Genomic DNA, 17,252 nt, shown 5'->3' on the forward strand with positions numbered 1-17,252 from the left:
CTTGATGGACTTGTACCCCCACAACGAATGAATATTCCAGCAGGACAATGCACTGTGTCATCGGTCCCAAGTTATCCAGAAGTGGCTTGGGGAGCATTCTGGACAGTTTTGATGAATAGTGTGACCACCACGTTCGCCCGACATGAACCCAATCGTGGATTTATGGGACATGGTGGAGGGGTCCATTCGCACCCAAGATCCTGCACCAACAAATATCAGTGAACTGTGTGAAGGTATCCAGACATCATGGGTCAACCTATCTCCGGAGGACTTCTGTTATATACACACACACACACATACATATATAGTGTGCGTGTAGGTGCATGTTAAATTAATTTTGTATAGTAAACACCACAAAGTGACAATTCCATATGAGGGCTTGTTTACACCTATCTGTTTTTGTTCAACTTTCACATAAATGCAGGAAGAGTACATCGAAAAATGGACAAAAGAAAGCCAGTGGTGCCATACTCACCAATACGCTCTGAAATATTACATTTAAAATGTCAAAACACAGTATGTCCTACTGCTCCTGTGTTAATGTGCGCCACCGATACCATAGAGGGTATTGATAAAAATGCAGTACATGTAAAGCATATCAAAAACATGCTAATGACAGAAAGCAGTAAGACGTGTCTAAAGCACACATTACATTTTGTGTGTTCTGATCCATTTTCTCAGTGTACATGTGTGAATGAGACTGAACAGCTGAATAAAGATCAATACAGTGTGAAGAACATGTTTCAGCAGAATGGAAAGTGATGGAAAATGCTTGGAATCAGTGTCTGAAGATGAGTAAAGGTCTATACTAAACAATAGAAGGCTTACGTTTGATTGTAAGGAATATATATGTTTATTAGGAAAATAAGACTCAGAGGATGACGCCTAGAGCATTTTCCATGACTGTAGCTGTAGATCCTGTATGATGTATACGTGATTTGCGTGTGGCGCAGGAGGGATCAAGCTGTTTGCTTTTGTTTTTATTTATTTTTTCTATAAAATACACCAAAATGTGCAAAGCACAGAAAGAGAACAAATCCAAGTACCTGGTTATTTTTTCCTTTTTCCTGACATTTTTCAATGTCATTATAGGTGACCTCCCATGGGATCTAAAATAAACAAAGTAATACATCTTTTAGATTTCTCATAAAATAAATCAGAAAATATAAAATCAAGAAACAAACATTTATTATATTAGTCAGGCATGAAACGCCAGCCCATGGCCTCTTCCACACTGTGCCAATAAGTCTGCTGATGGTGACTGCAACACACTGTGAACCCTCATTATTAAACCCATTATCCCCTATGTACGAGTACTACAATCTGCATTCATGTGGTGCCTTGTGGTGGTTAAATTATTTTGTATAGTAATGTATGTATAGTGCACCTACATTCTATTGTTCTGTGTATGTACTAAAAGTCTCAGTATGGTGGCACCTACTTGTAGTTAGAGTGTGCAGTCTAGGGCCCCTCCCCTATATATCTTATATTATGTCTGTGTATATACATTTGAAGGCAAAGAGACTCCTTCAACCTAGATTAGCACCCCCTCACCTGCCCCTGATTGTATTTAAGTAGGGGGTCCTAGCATTTGCTGACTGCACACCGAACAAAGCACAACAGGTAAGACCTTAATAAATTTAGATATTATGTCAGTTGGGGGGTAGGTTTTGGGGCGTGGAGCTCCCTGAGCTGCTCTGGCTGGGCCACTTCAGGGCATCTCTATGTTACACCTATTTCATATCACTCTTTCTGTTTGTTTTTTATTTATGTAACATCTTTCACACATTTATCTTTCACCCCTGTATGCCTAACACAAAGTAGCTGCTCTCACTTATCTAATACACTTTAACACTTCACTTGCTTTCAGTCACTAATGTGGTGGTATGGTTGGGCTGGCTTGGGGGAGTCCCACGCCCTAGACTTAAACCCCTTGAATGTTAGGGACTTACCCAATGGACATGGTCGGTAAGCCGATAACTTTGGCCAAAATGATGCAAAAAACCTCTCTCTTATTCGATGTTAAAATTTTGTATAGTAATGTTTGTATAGTGCACCTACATTCTATTGTTCTGTGTATGTACTAAAGTCTCAGTATGGTGGCACCTCTCATTATTTGTAGTTAGAGTGTGCAGTCTAGGGCCTCTCCCCTACCTATCCATGCCAGGATCAGGAAGTCTGCTATTTCTGTCTAGGAGACTGACTCGTGTTACTTTGAGCTCTGAAATGTAGTAGTTTGAAAAACTTTTTCTGTACTTACATAGTCATCTGTGATTGTCATAACACTTTCCTAGTAAATGACTAATTTACAACTATGGTGGATAATAAAATATAATAAATAAGTGAGATAAATCATTTCATATTATGCTTTGCCTCTATGTTAACCATTGTTGCTCACAGAATATTGACAATTTCCAGTGATTGTAATTCACACACTGCTCCACATTGTAAGAGCTAAAATCGTAATCTGTCAAAATATTTTCATGTGGTGGTAAATTTTAAAACTTCTAATTAGGTATGCCGAGTACTTTCAACGAAACAGGATACAGATGATAAATGGAATGACAAAAAGCAATCTAAATGCGCTGCTATCTAGTGCCACGAATCACCTAATGAACCATCTGACATAAAGGAAATAAAACAAATCAAAGAGGTGTTTGTACTCTTGCCCTGAGGTACAAGGAGGAGTGCCGTACTATCATCTGCTTAGTCACAAACAAGATGAGTTTAAAGATCAAAAACGTCACTACTGGTGTCCAAGATTAAATGTCTTGTTGACAAATGTACCGATATGTCTGTCTACATGTGCACATGACTCACTGACTAGCTTGCGGCTTTCAACACCAAAGACACACGTTGGCGAGTTGTGCTCTTCTTCCTTTACTTAAAAGAACCCTGAAGCAACAATGCAAGTGTCCTTATAGAAGAGCTACTATTAAGACCTCAAATAAATAAATATCTGAAATGTTTGAGGAACTAATCAAAACTAATAAACGTAAAATTATTTTGAAATCTGAGGGGAGGTCTTCTTTTCTTACATACATTAGCCTTTCCGAGCCTAAGATGGGCAATATCAGAGGGCAAGTGCTGGTTCCATAACATTAATTTAGGTTAGTTCTGAAGAAGTACTGTAGGTTACAAAGGGAATGGGTATGAAATCCCGACACCGGCAGGTAAGTACTCTATCCCCACCCCTCTCCCCCCTCTAACCCTCTCTTAGTGCTGCCTAACCCTAACCTCCCACCGGGGGTTCCTAACCCTAACCCCCCTTACCGCACCCTAAACCTAACCCTCCCGGGGGGTGCCTAAACCCTAACCTCCCCCCCGGCGGTGCCTAACCCTAACCTGCCCCCCCCCACACAAAAAAAAAACTAACCCTAACCCCGCTACGCTCCCTAAACCTAATCCCCCCTCCCCAGTGGCTAACGCTAAGGATGCCCCAGACTTACCTCATTCGGGCTGACTTCCTTTGGCGTTCTGGCGTTGGGATTAAGATAGGCGTCGGTATTATTATTAATACCGACACCTATCTTAACTCCCTTGTCAGGATTTCCTTGTCGGGATTGAGACAGGCAGTCTCATAACTACATCCCGTTTCAAAGTACTTAGGTACTGGCTGCAAAAATTGGTACTCTGCTGCAAAGCCCCTTCCACAAAGTATTAACTTTCTCTCTCTGTCAGAACAAACCTTTACTGTAACAGAGTGTAAGGACCACCTTTATTGAGAGGAGCAAAAGTTGTATGCAGACAGTGTGCAATAAATCCCATCCGATTTTTATTAAAACAGTAAATTCATGGTCATATCTTTGTACTATGTAAATACGTTATCATTGATGTGCAGGGTGTTGGCCTTCTGGCCTGGCCAACCTGAGCTTCCACCTAAGCAGCCATTCCACACAACCAAGCTTGGCTGTCTGATCTGTAGGGTCCTTACGGTCTGCCCTGCACGAAATACAAACAGTGCTACCATCCGGAAGCATCTACAGGTGCAGGGCAAGTGTGCCACGTACTGCACAGGGTCTGGCATCCAGAATTTAACAAAGAACTCTGATTCCCACCCAAAGATGTGTTTCTTTTCATATAAATCACTGTCGTTGTCTATAAGAGGTAGTATTACCATTTTTCTTTGGTTTGCTTCTTCTGGATGCTAATAATGTTTATTATTTTGCAGATTTTTCAATCCATAGTTACATGGAACATGATGTAGCAAGCAGAGAGGCTTTGGCACACCCCTCTGAGCTCAGTATGCACTGTAAAATATGCCCCTCCCCCCCACCACCACATGACAAGCTGTGTGTAACTCACAGCCATACTTATCCACCCCCAGAAAGATTTTGAAAAGGACATAGGGCCTCATTCAGACCCGGACGCTATCGGCAGTGCGCTCGCTATTGCAGATGGTTGCTAATCTGCGCATGCATCGCAGTGCACGTGCGCATCCCTCGCTCGCACAGCAAAGCCAGCCCAGCAGAGTGAGTGACAGGAGAGGCCGTTTGTGGGTGGTAACAGGGGCAGGCCAGTAAAAACGGGGGAGTGGAGGTGCGAACGCAGGCGTGCCTGAGTGTTTCAACGCCGTTTTAGAGGTGTACATAATTAACAGACAGAATCATAGTACACGTCACCAGCCATTTTTTTACTCTGTTTTCCTCGCAATGCTTGTGGTAGAAAAAAAGCTACCACAAGCACTGCGTTCACATCCGATTGTGGTCGATGTACCAATGTTTTCACAAACTTCCAGGAACTGACGTGGGGAGTCTGCATACACAAAGCGAACGCTCGTACAGGTTAGAAGGAGCGTGCTTATGCCTTGGCGAGCGATCACTCCCCGCCGCGTCACTTTCAAATATTGCATACGCATTGAGCGAGCGTACGCTCATAGCGACCGGGTCTGAATCAGGCCCATAGTAGATAATGTTTTCATATTATGTATTTAGGTTTACAAGATAATCTGTAACCAGATCTGATTTTAATAAAGTGTGAATAATTGTTTATTGTCTAATTGCAGGGTTTTAGCATAATTAAGGAAAGTAAGAACAAATACAAGTAATTAAGAACACAGGACTGTGATAATACTTACAGTTTTCTGGGACCCATGGGAAATGTCACTAAGGTTGAGAGAGAAGATGGCACCTCTCGCCCCCACATAGAGAATTCCATGTTCATCCTCCAGGAGCAATGTGCTGTAATTCTTTACATTATCGCTAAACCGTTTCACATCAGAAAGTTCTGTGGAAAGAAAACAGCTAACATTTAAAATAAGGTACTGCAAATAATGCAGCCAAGGTTCTGATCTAGAATAATACGCATTCAACTGGAAGTCTGACAGAAAGCTAACCAAACACCAAGGAGATTCTAAATTCTATAGAATTGGCAAGATATCTACAGATTATCATTCCAACCAGCCAACTAGTTGTCTGGTTGGAACAAAAATCCAGTAATGTATGGGAGCAAATGACAATCAGCCACTTGCTCCCAAAGGCTAAAAAAAATATTCAAAAACAATCCATTTGATTTAATAAACTTATGTGAGCTACTGTCTTCCGGGGCTGAAGAGCAAATGTCTGATTGTTGTTTTGCTCCCATACATTGCCAGATGTTTGTTCCGTTGGAATGACCATCTTTAGATGTGTGGCCTGATGAAGTTTGTTACATGTGCTTTTAAATTTTTTCTTATGTAAATCGGTGATTGACTTACTAAGATGTTCTGCAGGTTACACAGTGGTCATACATGGACACCTCTGCAGTGGTTGCACCAGTTTCATCAGAGACTTATTATTGATTCATATTTTCACCACTATGGGCCGTATTCAATTTGAGGTGAAAAGTCCGCCATCATCAGGGGATTTGCCCCCGGAAACTTATTACGGGCGTCCCCGCTTATCCCCATATTAAATTCCAAATAAGCAAAAACGGGACCCGGTGAAAACAAAATCGGCGTAAAGTCCTGTCAGATGCTCTGACATGGGGGTTCACTATGGGTACCCCCAATTAGCCCTGCTAAAGGTATTTGGTTTCTTTAAATGGTCTCAATAGGAGCAATTTAGCGTCTTTGGGAGAGTGGTGAAGAATAGCATTTAGCAACTTTTTTTGGCCAAAATAAGGATTCTCATCAAATTTTTGGTACATGAAAATGGGTGCAAGCAAAGTTCAAAATCACTAAAAGCTTTAAAATGCACCTTCAGCAAGCACCTGCAATAAAAAAACTCCCCCATACTTGCAGACCCCCCAAAAGGCTATTTCGCTAGTTTTTGATTTGTACCCCCACTTTTAAATTTTTCACCCACATTTTTTTGGGGTGTCCTTTGTGTTTTTTATGCGTTTTTTGCCGCAGTTTGCGTCAATGGTGGTGTACAAAGGGTGCACAGTGGTTTCTGCACCCCAAAATCCCAATTCTGCACTTTTTTCCGCCGGGTATTCATAGGCAAAACTTTTTTGCCTATTACATTGCATTGCGTTATCGCACCGGCGAAAAGACGCTAAAATTGAATATCCGCGAAAATGACATCATCGGTGAAAAAGTTTCGCCAAGAACGGCTTTTCCCTCCAAATTGAATACGGCCCTATAAGTCAACACTAAACAGTTATAAGATTTATATATTTATATAGTGAAATACAGTAAAAAGAATAATATTTTGCTGTAAGCATGTAAGCCAAGGCCTTAAGTGACGTACATGAGTCGTTACAGCTTGTGATCAGAAAACAAAGTTTATTTAATGTCATCTTAAGCGTTGTCATGACCAGGGTACGTAATAAAATGTTTGTATTGGTTTAGTGAACTTTAGTTAAGTAGAACTGTTAATAATAAACAATGTGTCATTTTCAAAGTTCCTATCTTACAGCAATGTTTGTGAAGCAAAGTCCAAGTTAAAACCTGTATTTCTGGTCTTTAAACAGGTTTACTAATCTACTCTAGTACTTATTTACTTACTACGAACATCCAAATTACAACATAACCTGAGCTAGTTTACAAGATTTGTAGGGATGGTCATACCTTGGGGAGTTTTAAATACATACTGATCCTATTTTTTTCTTCAGTTCACACTTGTCCAAAATAAATATTAAGAGATAAATGTATAATTATATTCCTGCTGCAGAACTTTACCAAACAGCCAAATCTTAAGCTCACAACTGGTGCTGTCAGAGTTCGCAGTCATCATAAAACCACATTTTCCACCAGCCAGGGCTTAGCAGTGATTGGGGTGTAACAGGCATGGCAGCAGATATGGGCAACTGTTCTTTCGATAGTATTTAACATTTGTTGTTTACTTTACAATTATCTGCTCCCTGATCATTAGTGGCATATTTGCAGAAGAAAAGCAGGCTAAACGCTAGATAGTATCTTAACAGAAAAATGTTGCCTTTGAAGGAAGTATGAATAAATAGTATAGAAACTCCTTTCTAATATAAATATAGTAAGGATGTGGCTTGGAGCAGTATTCACAATCTTTGGCAAGTTTGATAGGAGCCTCTCATTAGCGTCCTGCCTACTCTCCGAGAATGTCTGGGAGACTCCCCAATTTTAGGGTGTAATCCTGGACTCCCAGGAGTGTAGGATGCTCCTCTTTCTTGTGCAGACTTGCATTACAATATACTACTTAGGGATGACCATCGGTGGTTAGCATCCGTCGACTGTTTCCTCCTGATGGCCACCATCGATGGGGAAGGCACAATGGTAAAAGCCCATTGCATTTCCATACTGTGCATGCCTGGCTGCAGTCTCCATTACTAATAGCCCCAACCTGTCATGTGTAACACTGTAGCTTATCTGCTGCAACACAAAGGACTCAATTTGTGTTATAGTGCAATGGTGGGCAGGGCATAACAACACAAATTGTGCCATCATGGCATTGCCCCACTCCCAATGACGCATCAGGGTCAGCCCAAAATGACTCAAATCAGGTCATCATGCCACGCAGCACTTGCCCCTCTGAAAGAGAGGTCAAAATCGCAGACAACTGTGGTCAATTATTGCTGATAATTAGATTTTCAAACTGGTTACAACATGTTGGCCTAAAGCCTTCCCACTTTTTGCCTACATAAGGACACAGGAATGAACGTAACTGAATCCTGAAAATCTCTGTGTGCAGCTGGTAACATTCAGATGCTCTGCCAGCTATTGTAGCATTCCGCAGATGAAGCCTGTGATATACAAAGGTTGAGTGAGTCTGGCAACGCAGGGAGTATCTTGACAGCAAATAGAACCAAACCAAGCAAAATTACTACATGGATTTTCTATTACTATTGTACACGTAACAGCTGACACTATTTGTATCACAAATTAAAGTACCTATTTCACTAGTAAAGGGAGAGGTGCAGCTCCACCATCATAGTTACTTAACCAGAGGCTCACACAATATAGTGGTTGCTAAGCAACACCCTTCCCTGACATGTAGCCGGGGGATAAACTGGGCTGCTCTCTGTACTGCCTGCCAGTCGCCATGGTGTGGCCGGGGGATACAGGACGGGTTATGAATTCAGCTCATCTGCTGACTAAGCATTTAAATCCCCATGAGTGACTTATAAAGCAGCCAACTCGGGGACGGTTGCAGATGTACTGCGACGTTCTGGCATGAATGCATTTATCAGGGAGAATAAACAAGAAACTGAAAGATTAAAAAACACTGAATCCGATATGAAAGGCTATTTTGGTAATATTCAAAAATAAAAATGTAAATGTACCTTACCATAAAATATATTTAAAAGTGGATCATACGTTCTTATTGGGTAGTAGCCTCATGCTACTACCCAATAAGAAGCTATTTTTCTCAGCTATCAACTTTAGGCACCAGATCAGTATTCCTATTACCAGACATTGCAGGGAGTCTGCCCAATCTTTTAATAGTTATGAGTGGTCAAATAACACTAACTCATTCACATAGTGTCAGTAACACACATTCTGCTGGTATATTATAGGGGACAGCAACATGGCTGAATTTGCCTGAGGAAACTACTCTGCTGGTCGTTGGTCAATTAAGGTGTTCAGACCCTACCCCCAGGCTGCATCAGTCAGCTGACATCACCATGATAGCTGTTCACTATAGGACTTTGAACCTTGGTGACATTGGAGTAATGATGTACCATACAGCAGTGTTCTGAATAGTTGCCCCAGGCAACCAAGACAAGGCATGTGCACCCACCGAGCAGTTATATATTAATAATGGATACTGGATCCTGAGAACCTCACAAGCCAATTAAATGTTACAGTCTGAAAAAAAATTACCTTTGTGGCCTTAGGGGTCTATTTACTAAGCAGTGTTAAGAGACAGAGTGAAAAGTGATAAGGTGCCAGCCAATCAGCTCCTAACTACCATCTCACAGGCTGTGTTTGAAAAATTACAGTTGGGAGCTGATTGGCTGGTACCTTATCACTTTTCACTCTGTCTCCTAACACTGCTTAGTAAATAGACCCTTTAGTTACTAGAATACACAGGTTATTAGAAGCTGCATACTGTATATAAAAGTAAAATAAGCAAAACATATTTTTCTTCATTTTTTTTATGGGCTTTCATTCTTTGGATGTGAAAATAGAAATCAGCTGACAATAAACCCTGTTTAGAGTAAACCTGGCCTGTAGAGATTGGTTTTATTATATATGCAGGAAAATCCCACTAGAAATGGTTAATTGAACAGACTTCCACAGACCTCAAAAGTGACCGGAATCATCATGAAGAAATAACATAGTGTACCGATAATTGCTAAAAAATGTAATATCACATAGCAACCAACAGTAATGAGATACTTATTGTCAATATTTAAAACTGTACAAGAAAAAAACAAAAAGAATCTGATATGGTTACCATAGGTTACTACAGCATACCTATTTTGTTTTTGTACAGTACATTTTTGGAAGGGATTACAGGTGTCTCAGTCCCCTGACACTACCCCCAATAAGTAAATACTAATGCAGTATCACACGTTGCCCACAGGTGGTGCTACAACTAAGCCATATTTAGTGCTTTTTTCTTGCACACACTAGGGTATAAAAGTAAGTTTGCATCGTACATACACCATGTGTTAAAATCTTTGGGTTGGCAATAGTTATTGCTGTTTATGCTAATGTTATACGCATTCTTACTTTTTCCCAAATGGGATTTCCCTTTTTTTAAACTTATAATTTTGAGCCGCCTACATCGCGTGTTTTGGACGCGAAAACTTATCGTGCGCATCCCCACTTTTCGCCGTATTCAATTACAAACCAGGCGAAAACGGCAAGCGGCAAATGTAAAACAGGCGAAAAGTACTGTCAGAATTGGGGAAATCAGTCTGTACCCCAAAAAAAGATGCACTAACATTGGGGATCAATGCAGAAGAAGTGTTCCAATAGCCCTAATACAACTATTTGGGGGAACTGAAGTTGTTTAAAATCCTTGTCATTAGGGTCCTTGCAAAAGTGAAGAATGGCATTAAGCAGTATTTTTGCGTGAAAATAAGTAGTATTGTCAAATTTGGGGTACTTGTAAATGGGTACTAGCATATTTTAATGTCTCTAAAATGAAGTTTTAGAAAAGTGAAATTCCTCCATCATACAAGAACCTGCAATCCCAAAAACACTTGGCCCTCTTCCTAGAGCACCCCCAGAACCTTATTTCGCTAGTTTTTGAAGTTGTCCCCCCACTTTTTTGATTTTTGCCCCCAAATTTCAAAGGCATTTTTGAGGTGTTCCTGGAACTGTTTAATTCTTTTTTTGGGTGAATAGTCCTTTGGGGGTGGGGGGGGGGGGGTGTACCAAGGGTTTTGAGTGGTTTCCCGACATCTGCACCCCAAAATATAGATTTGACACCTTTTTTCACCCGCTAGTCTGAGGAGAAAAACTATCGCCTATCTCAGTGCCTTGACTTTCCACATAGGCGAAAATGGAATGGAATTGAATACGGAAAAAAAAAAAAAACAGGCAAAATTTTCGCAAAAAAACACGCAAAAACGTCTTTTTGCTCCGGATTGAATACGGCCCTTAACGTATTTAAAACTATATAGATTTTCAAATCAATATCCCTTTACTCAGAGCAGACACTAGGCCAGAAGAAAGCAATCCCCAGGGCATGCTGGGGATTGCAGTTCCCTTGTAGCTAGCAAGCCTCAGGTTTTCCCAAAAGCCTGTTCTATCCAGTGTGCATTTTCAGAAACTTAGAATGGAAGATCAGTGCAGCTGGATAAGTGTGATCCAGATACCACTGACAGAAGCACACATAGGCAGTATAGCAATATGTGAGCAAACATAAGGAACTCTGCAGATACCAACTAAAGGTATCTTAACATTTATAGCTGCAGGACAAAGCAATTATGATAATGCAAACGGTTTCAAATGGGCTGAATTATAGATTCATGAGGGCTTTACTTCTCATCGCCCCTGTAATCCACTGGAGTGTACTTGGTTATGAGAGAAATGAGCTCAGGTTTCGGAGAAATCATTAAATTTCATGACAGCAGAATATTTTTAGACAAAACACAGCAGTGGGTCAGATACACGCTCCAGGAAACACTCCTCATTCATAGCAGAAAAAACTGTTGATTATACGTAACAAACATATATTGCAACACCACCACCACACACACGCAGTCACACACACAATAATAGCAGCACCACATTTGCTTAGTGGAGATCCAAAACATGATAATCGGGGCCTAATTAGTGCAAATAGGCTGACAAAATGGCCACGTGACACCCCTGAAGACTGGCCATACACACTAGGCACGATTCAGAGGTTGACCGAATGCCGTTGTTTACGCACTTGTTTACGCACTTGAGCGACCTGCGCACGAGTCTGAGACGCACTGCACAAGCGTTGAGCTTCATTACGGACAGCGGTTGCAGGGAGGATTTGGCCGCAGTGTGATTGACCGCCAGGGGGTGGCTGAGAGAGGTAATGGGGGAGTGGTGATGAAAACGCAGGCATGTCGTGACCATTATGGCGATGAGGGGTAGATTTACATAAAACTTCTTAAAATAATAAATGGAGGTGCTGCCTATAGCAAAGAATCAGATACGTGCTCTCATGCATACCTAGTACACAAGAGGTGTGTGGTTTGAGCATGCCCAAAATAATAGTTTAACATATGGATTATACACCAAGAATCATACTAATGCTGGGCATACACTCTACAATTATTGGGGCGAACCACCCGATAACCGCGGATCGCCCTGATAATTGTAGTGTATGTGTGTGTGTGTGTGTGGCTGACCGAGGGTTAAATATCGATTGGTCAGGCCTGCAGGATCGTCCAGCATGCCTGTCTGATGCGATATCTGCAAGTTAAAATGTCGGCCGCATTGGTCAGTGTATGACCAGCTGCGGGCCGACAGACATTTCCCGTTCCTTCCCATGGCTGGAGCGCAGATTTCGGGGTCAATACACTGGGGCAGATGTATTAACCACTGAAGCGGCATCAGCACTCGTTTTTTTCTCTGATACCACTTCTCCCCCGTGTAATAATGGGTTTGGTTGGTAAATGACAGGGGCGCACTTGTCCTACAAGATAGCAGTGCCGATGGGCAGGAGTTTAGTACCTGTAGTTTACACCATCTACTGTAAGCCTAAGGGGAGCTTCAGGGGCAGGAGAGAGTTCTTTCGATCTCTCCCCTGCAGATCCCGGCCAGTTTCGGAAGCTGAGGCCGTATGCGCAGTGTCAGCTTCCCCCGCAACCGCTGTTCATGCGACTTCCCCATAGTACATAGCTGGGATGTTTTAAAAAATTAAAATATCCCCGGCGAGTTAGGTACATAATAATCGCGGCAGTACTGTGATTATTAGTACATAGAGCCCTAAGTAACATATATAAACACCAAACAACAGTATGGACTATTGTATATGGGCGAGACAAAAAACCTATTTATAATAGCCCCCTCATCCACTCCCCATGAATAACAAATTAATTCTCTATAGAAGATTGTGTTTCTAGAACAGCGCATCTATATTCATGACTTATCCTGCACACAGGAACAATCACCGTCGCTTGTCCAGTGTAAAGTCAGCACTCGTCCATACTAATCACCAGGGAACTACCTTCCGTTTCTGTGAGATGCCTCCTCTGCTCACAAGAACCGGACCAGCTGCCAGAAATTCCCCAAGTGCATATCAGAAATCAGGACAACTACTAGGTCAACACAATGAAGTGTTCTGAGACACTGTTCGCATTTATAGCACCATTTAGTCAAATGTTTTGGGGGGTTTCAAAAAAAAAATAGCATCTCTGCTTCCCAGCCTGCAGTTACCATAGATCTGTATGTTGGTTGAAGCTTTTTTGAGAAAATATTATAAAAGAACAACATACTACAAAATAAATAAATGTGACTGTGGTGTACGTTTACACTTATAATGAGAAATACAGCTGAAGGTAGATCAAGACATTAAACACACAATAATATACATTTATATGTATCTAGGGCCATATGAGCCATACGTAATGCGAACACAACTCTGCCGGGGCGAACGGAATGCAAATTAATTGAAAATGGACTGATAATGCAACTATACTCATGTTCTAATGCGTACACCCCAATGCGAAGGTATCACCCCACTATTCCGTATGTGATAGCAGCTGTCATCGGCAAGCCAGGTGCAGGAGATCTCTCCTAATTTGGCATCCAGGATGCATACTGCCCACTTATAAGCTGCAGAGAAACGGCTCATATGCGCAGGACACTGAATCGTGCGTACGTTTGCAATAATGTATATGTAACCCGGGACGTATGCGCAGTGTACGATAAATCGTTAGATGTGTCAACTTTATAGATTACGTGCAACTCAGTCCATATGTAGAGGAACTCATTTGCACAACAGCAGAAATGAGCACACGCATCCTGATAAGATAGAGGCTCTCGCACGCTTGCATACATCAGTACTGCTGAAGCGACAGCACAGAGGCCCTGATTCAGAGCCGCTCGCAAAAAGCGAGCGCTCGCTCTGAATCAGGGTGGCCGCTCTTTTTTTTTTTTTTTAAACCGGCCTCCTGGCCGCTCACTAAGCTGTGGGTGACCACCCACGGCTTTTGCGAGCGGCCAGGTGATGGTCTCGTCTCGTCTGCCACAAGCCCCAGTGAGCGTCCGGCTCTAATAGAGCCGGAGGCTCACTACTGATATCACTGGTGATGTCAGTAGGGCCGCCCACAAGCGGCAGGCGTTCCTTAAGGAACGCCTCCGTTTGTCCAGCCACCCTCCCCCCCTCCGCCTACAAAACGGGGCGAGCTGTCGATCAACATCGACAGTCGCCCCGTTTTGCTGCGAGCCCCGGAGCGAGTGATTTCTCGCTCGTGCGTGTGCACTGCCCGGCCATTGACCCGCTTCCGAGCGAGTCGGAATCAGGCCCAGAGGATGCAAACAAATTCTCACAGTCAACCACTGATTCTTGAAGTTATGTTGTATACCAACATCCACCTTCACAGACAGCCACACACTGCCATAGCCAAGTGTGCAACCACATCCTCTTTTGTAAGCAGACACTCTGACTTATATGACCATGCAACTCCAGATATCAGCACATACTTCCACAGTCATTCACATTTACTTGCAGTCATGTGCTTGCTTGCATCATCAGTCATTCACTCACAATGTCACATAGCCAGTGACATACTGTTATACAGGTAGTCACATAGCCACAGTCATACACTCACACACAGCTAGTAGTCACACACTCACTTGCATGCACTGTCTTAAGGTGTGTATCCACTAGGCGATTAAAATGAGCTATTGAACGGTAATGACATCGTTATCGTTCAATCTTTCATAATTGGGGCATTAAAATGTCTAAAACGACCAGCGATGCGTTCTCCCGCTGGTCGTTTTCAACATTAATCATCGCCTGAACATGCTGGTCAATCTGCCGATAACGACAGATTGGGCGTGTTCGGGGGGAACATTTTGTTCAATGCAGGCACTACAGGGGAAGAGGAACGACTGGACGATTACAATGTTGTAATTCTACGGTCATTCCTCTATCGCCTAGTGCAGGGGTTCTCAAACTTTTTTGCTCTGGGACCCCATCTAACAATAAAAATTATCACAGGACCCCAGCAAGTTACTGCAGAATGATTGCCACACGTGTGGTCAGCAGACCGCTCATGCACAGTAGCACTATGGAGACTCAAAACTGAAGCGAGGTATCAGGGAGAATGAGTGGCTCACATGGGGAGAGACAGAGGGTGGCAGGGGGTGACTTGATGACAGGGAGAGACAGAGGGTGATAGGGGGGAAGCAGATCATGGCATGGAAAGGCTGAGAGTGACTGGGGAGGCAATAGGTGACATAGGAGGCAGTGAGTAATAGGGAGAAGTAGTGGGTGACAGGGGGAGGCAGAGGGTGTTGGTGGGTGACGGAGAGGCAGTGGTGGCAGGGAGAAGCAGAGGATGGCAGGAAAGAAAGTGAGTGACTGGGGAGGTAGTGCGAGGCTAAGGGTGACATAGGACACAGTGGGTGACAGGAAGAGGTAGTAGATGAGAAAGAGAGGGTGCAGTGCGTTTCAAGGGGAGGCAGTGGATGACAAGGGGGAGGCAATGGGTTTTTAATAAAAAAAAATTTTTGTTCCCCCCTCCAGTTCCCACACTGTGTGCTCCCCTGTTCCCCCATATGGTCTGTGCTCAGCACTCCCATCATTCCTCCTCCTGCTGAAGTTTCTTCTCCCTGCACAGCAATCAACACACATTCTATGTCCTCCCACCCTGGCAGCAGCGGTCCCCCAGGCTGCACTTACTTAACAACATCTGCACAGACTGCAGAGAGAGTATGGTAGCTGGCTCCTCTGAGTCTGTCTGCTGCTGAGGCTTGCTGCCTGTGTGTCAGTTTCTGCTGCTGGGCAGGAGGACAAGAGTAGCTGAGCACTGGGGTGGGACGGAGCTGCCTGATGACTCTTCGGATCTCTCAGCCAGTGATCCGAGGAGTCTGAAATAACAGACAGTTCAACTGGTTTCACTCTCCTCAGAGGGGTCATCAACCTCACCCCATGTGAGCCGCGACCCCAAGCTGAGATGGCCGCGACCCACTTTGGGGTCACGACCCACAGTTGGAGAACTGCTGGCCTAGTGGATACGCAGCATTACAGTCTTCATTCTAGCACCCTGCACCTGTCACAACCCATGCAGTTCCTCTTTCCTGCCTGGGGTGTCACTCTCTGCTCTGGTGCTTCTCTGAACTGCATGGGTTGTGACAGGTGCCATGGTGTTAGACTGAACACTACTCACAGTTACGCAGCCAGTTACATACTAACTTGTATGACCAGTCATACACTCACAGTTACACAGCTAGTCAAATGCTTGCTTGTATGGCCAGCCAGAGCTCACACAGTTACACAGCTAGTCACATACTCACTTGCATGACTGGTATACACTCACACACACAGTTACACAGCTAGTCACATACTCACTTGCATGACTGATATACACTCACACACGCAGTTATACAGCTAGTCACATACTCACTTGCATGACTGGTATACACACACACACAGTTACACAGCTAGTCACATACTCACTTGCATGACTGGTATATACACACACACACACACACAGTTACACAGCTAATCACATACTCACTTGCATGACTGGCATACACTCACACACACAGTTACACAGCTAGTCACATACTCACTTGCATGACTGGCATACACTCACACACACAGTTACACAGCTAGTCACATACTCACTTGCATGACTGGTATACACACACACACACAGTTACACAGCTAGTCACATACTCACTTGCATGACTGGCATACACTCACACACACAGTTACACAACTAGTCACATACTCACTTGCATGACTGGTATACACACACACAGTTACACAGCTAGTCACATACTCACTTACATGACTGGTATACAAACACACAGTTATACAGCTAGTCACATACTCACTTGCATGACTGGTATACAAACACACAGTTACACAGCTAGTCACATACTCACTTGCATGACTGATATACACTCACACACGCAGTTATACAGCTAGTCACATACTCACTTGCATGACTGGTATACACACACACACAGTTACACAGCTAGTCACATACTCACTTGCATGACTGGTATATACACACACACACACACACAGTTACACAGCTAATCACATACTCACTTGCATGACTGGCATACACTCACACACACAGTTACACAGCTAGTCACATACTCACTTGCATGACTGGCATACACTCACACACACAGTTACACAGCTAGTCACATACTCACTTGCATGACTGGTATACACACACACACACACAGTTACACAGCTAGTCACATACTCACTTGCATGACTGGCATACACTCA

At 43.1% G+C, this 17,252-nt stretch overlaps 1 protein-coding gene across 3 annotated transcripts in view; it reads right to left on the minus strand.

The window, feature by feature from the left end:
• Positions 1–17,252, minus strand: part of SEMA4G (semaphorin 4G) — a 269,472-nt gene that overhangs the window by 105,742 nt on the left and 146,478 nt on the right. For all 3 annotated transcript variants that reach the window (XM_088448694.1, XM_088448696.1, XM_088448695.1), the window contains exons 3-4: positions 5,078–5,226; positions 1,047–1,109 (exon numbers count right to left, since the gene is read on the minus strand). In XM_088448694.1, coding sequence (XP_088304820.1) covers positions 1,047–1,109; positions 5,078–5,226 — 212 coding nt within the window. The remainder of the gene's footprint in view (positions 1–1,046; positions 1,110–5,077; positions 5,227–17,252) is intronic.

This window comes from Taudactylus pleione, unplaced genomic scaffold (genome assembly GCF_031769625.1).
Source record: "Taudactylus pleione unplaced genomic scaffold, aTauple2 ptg000464l, whole genome shotgun sequence".
In the NCBI taxonomy this organism is placed as follows: Eukaryota; Metazoa; Chordata; class Amphibia; order Anura; family Myobatrachidae; genus Taudactylus; species Taudactylus pleione.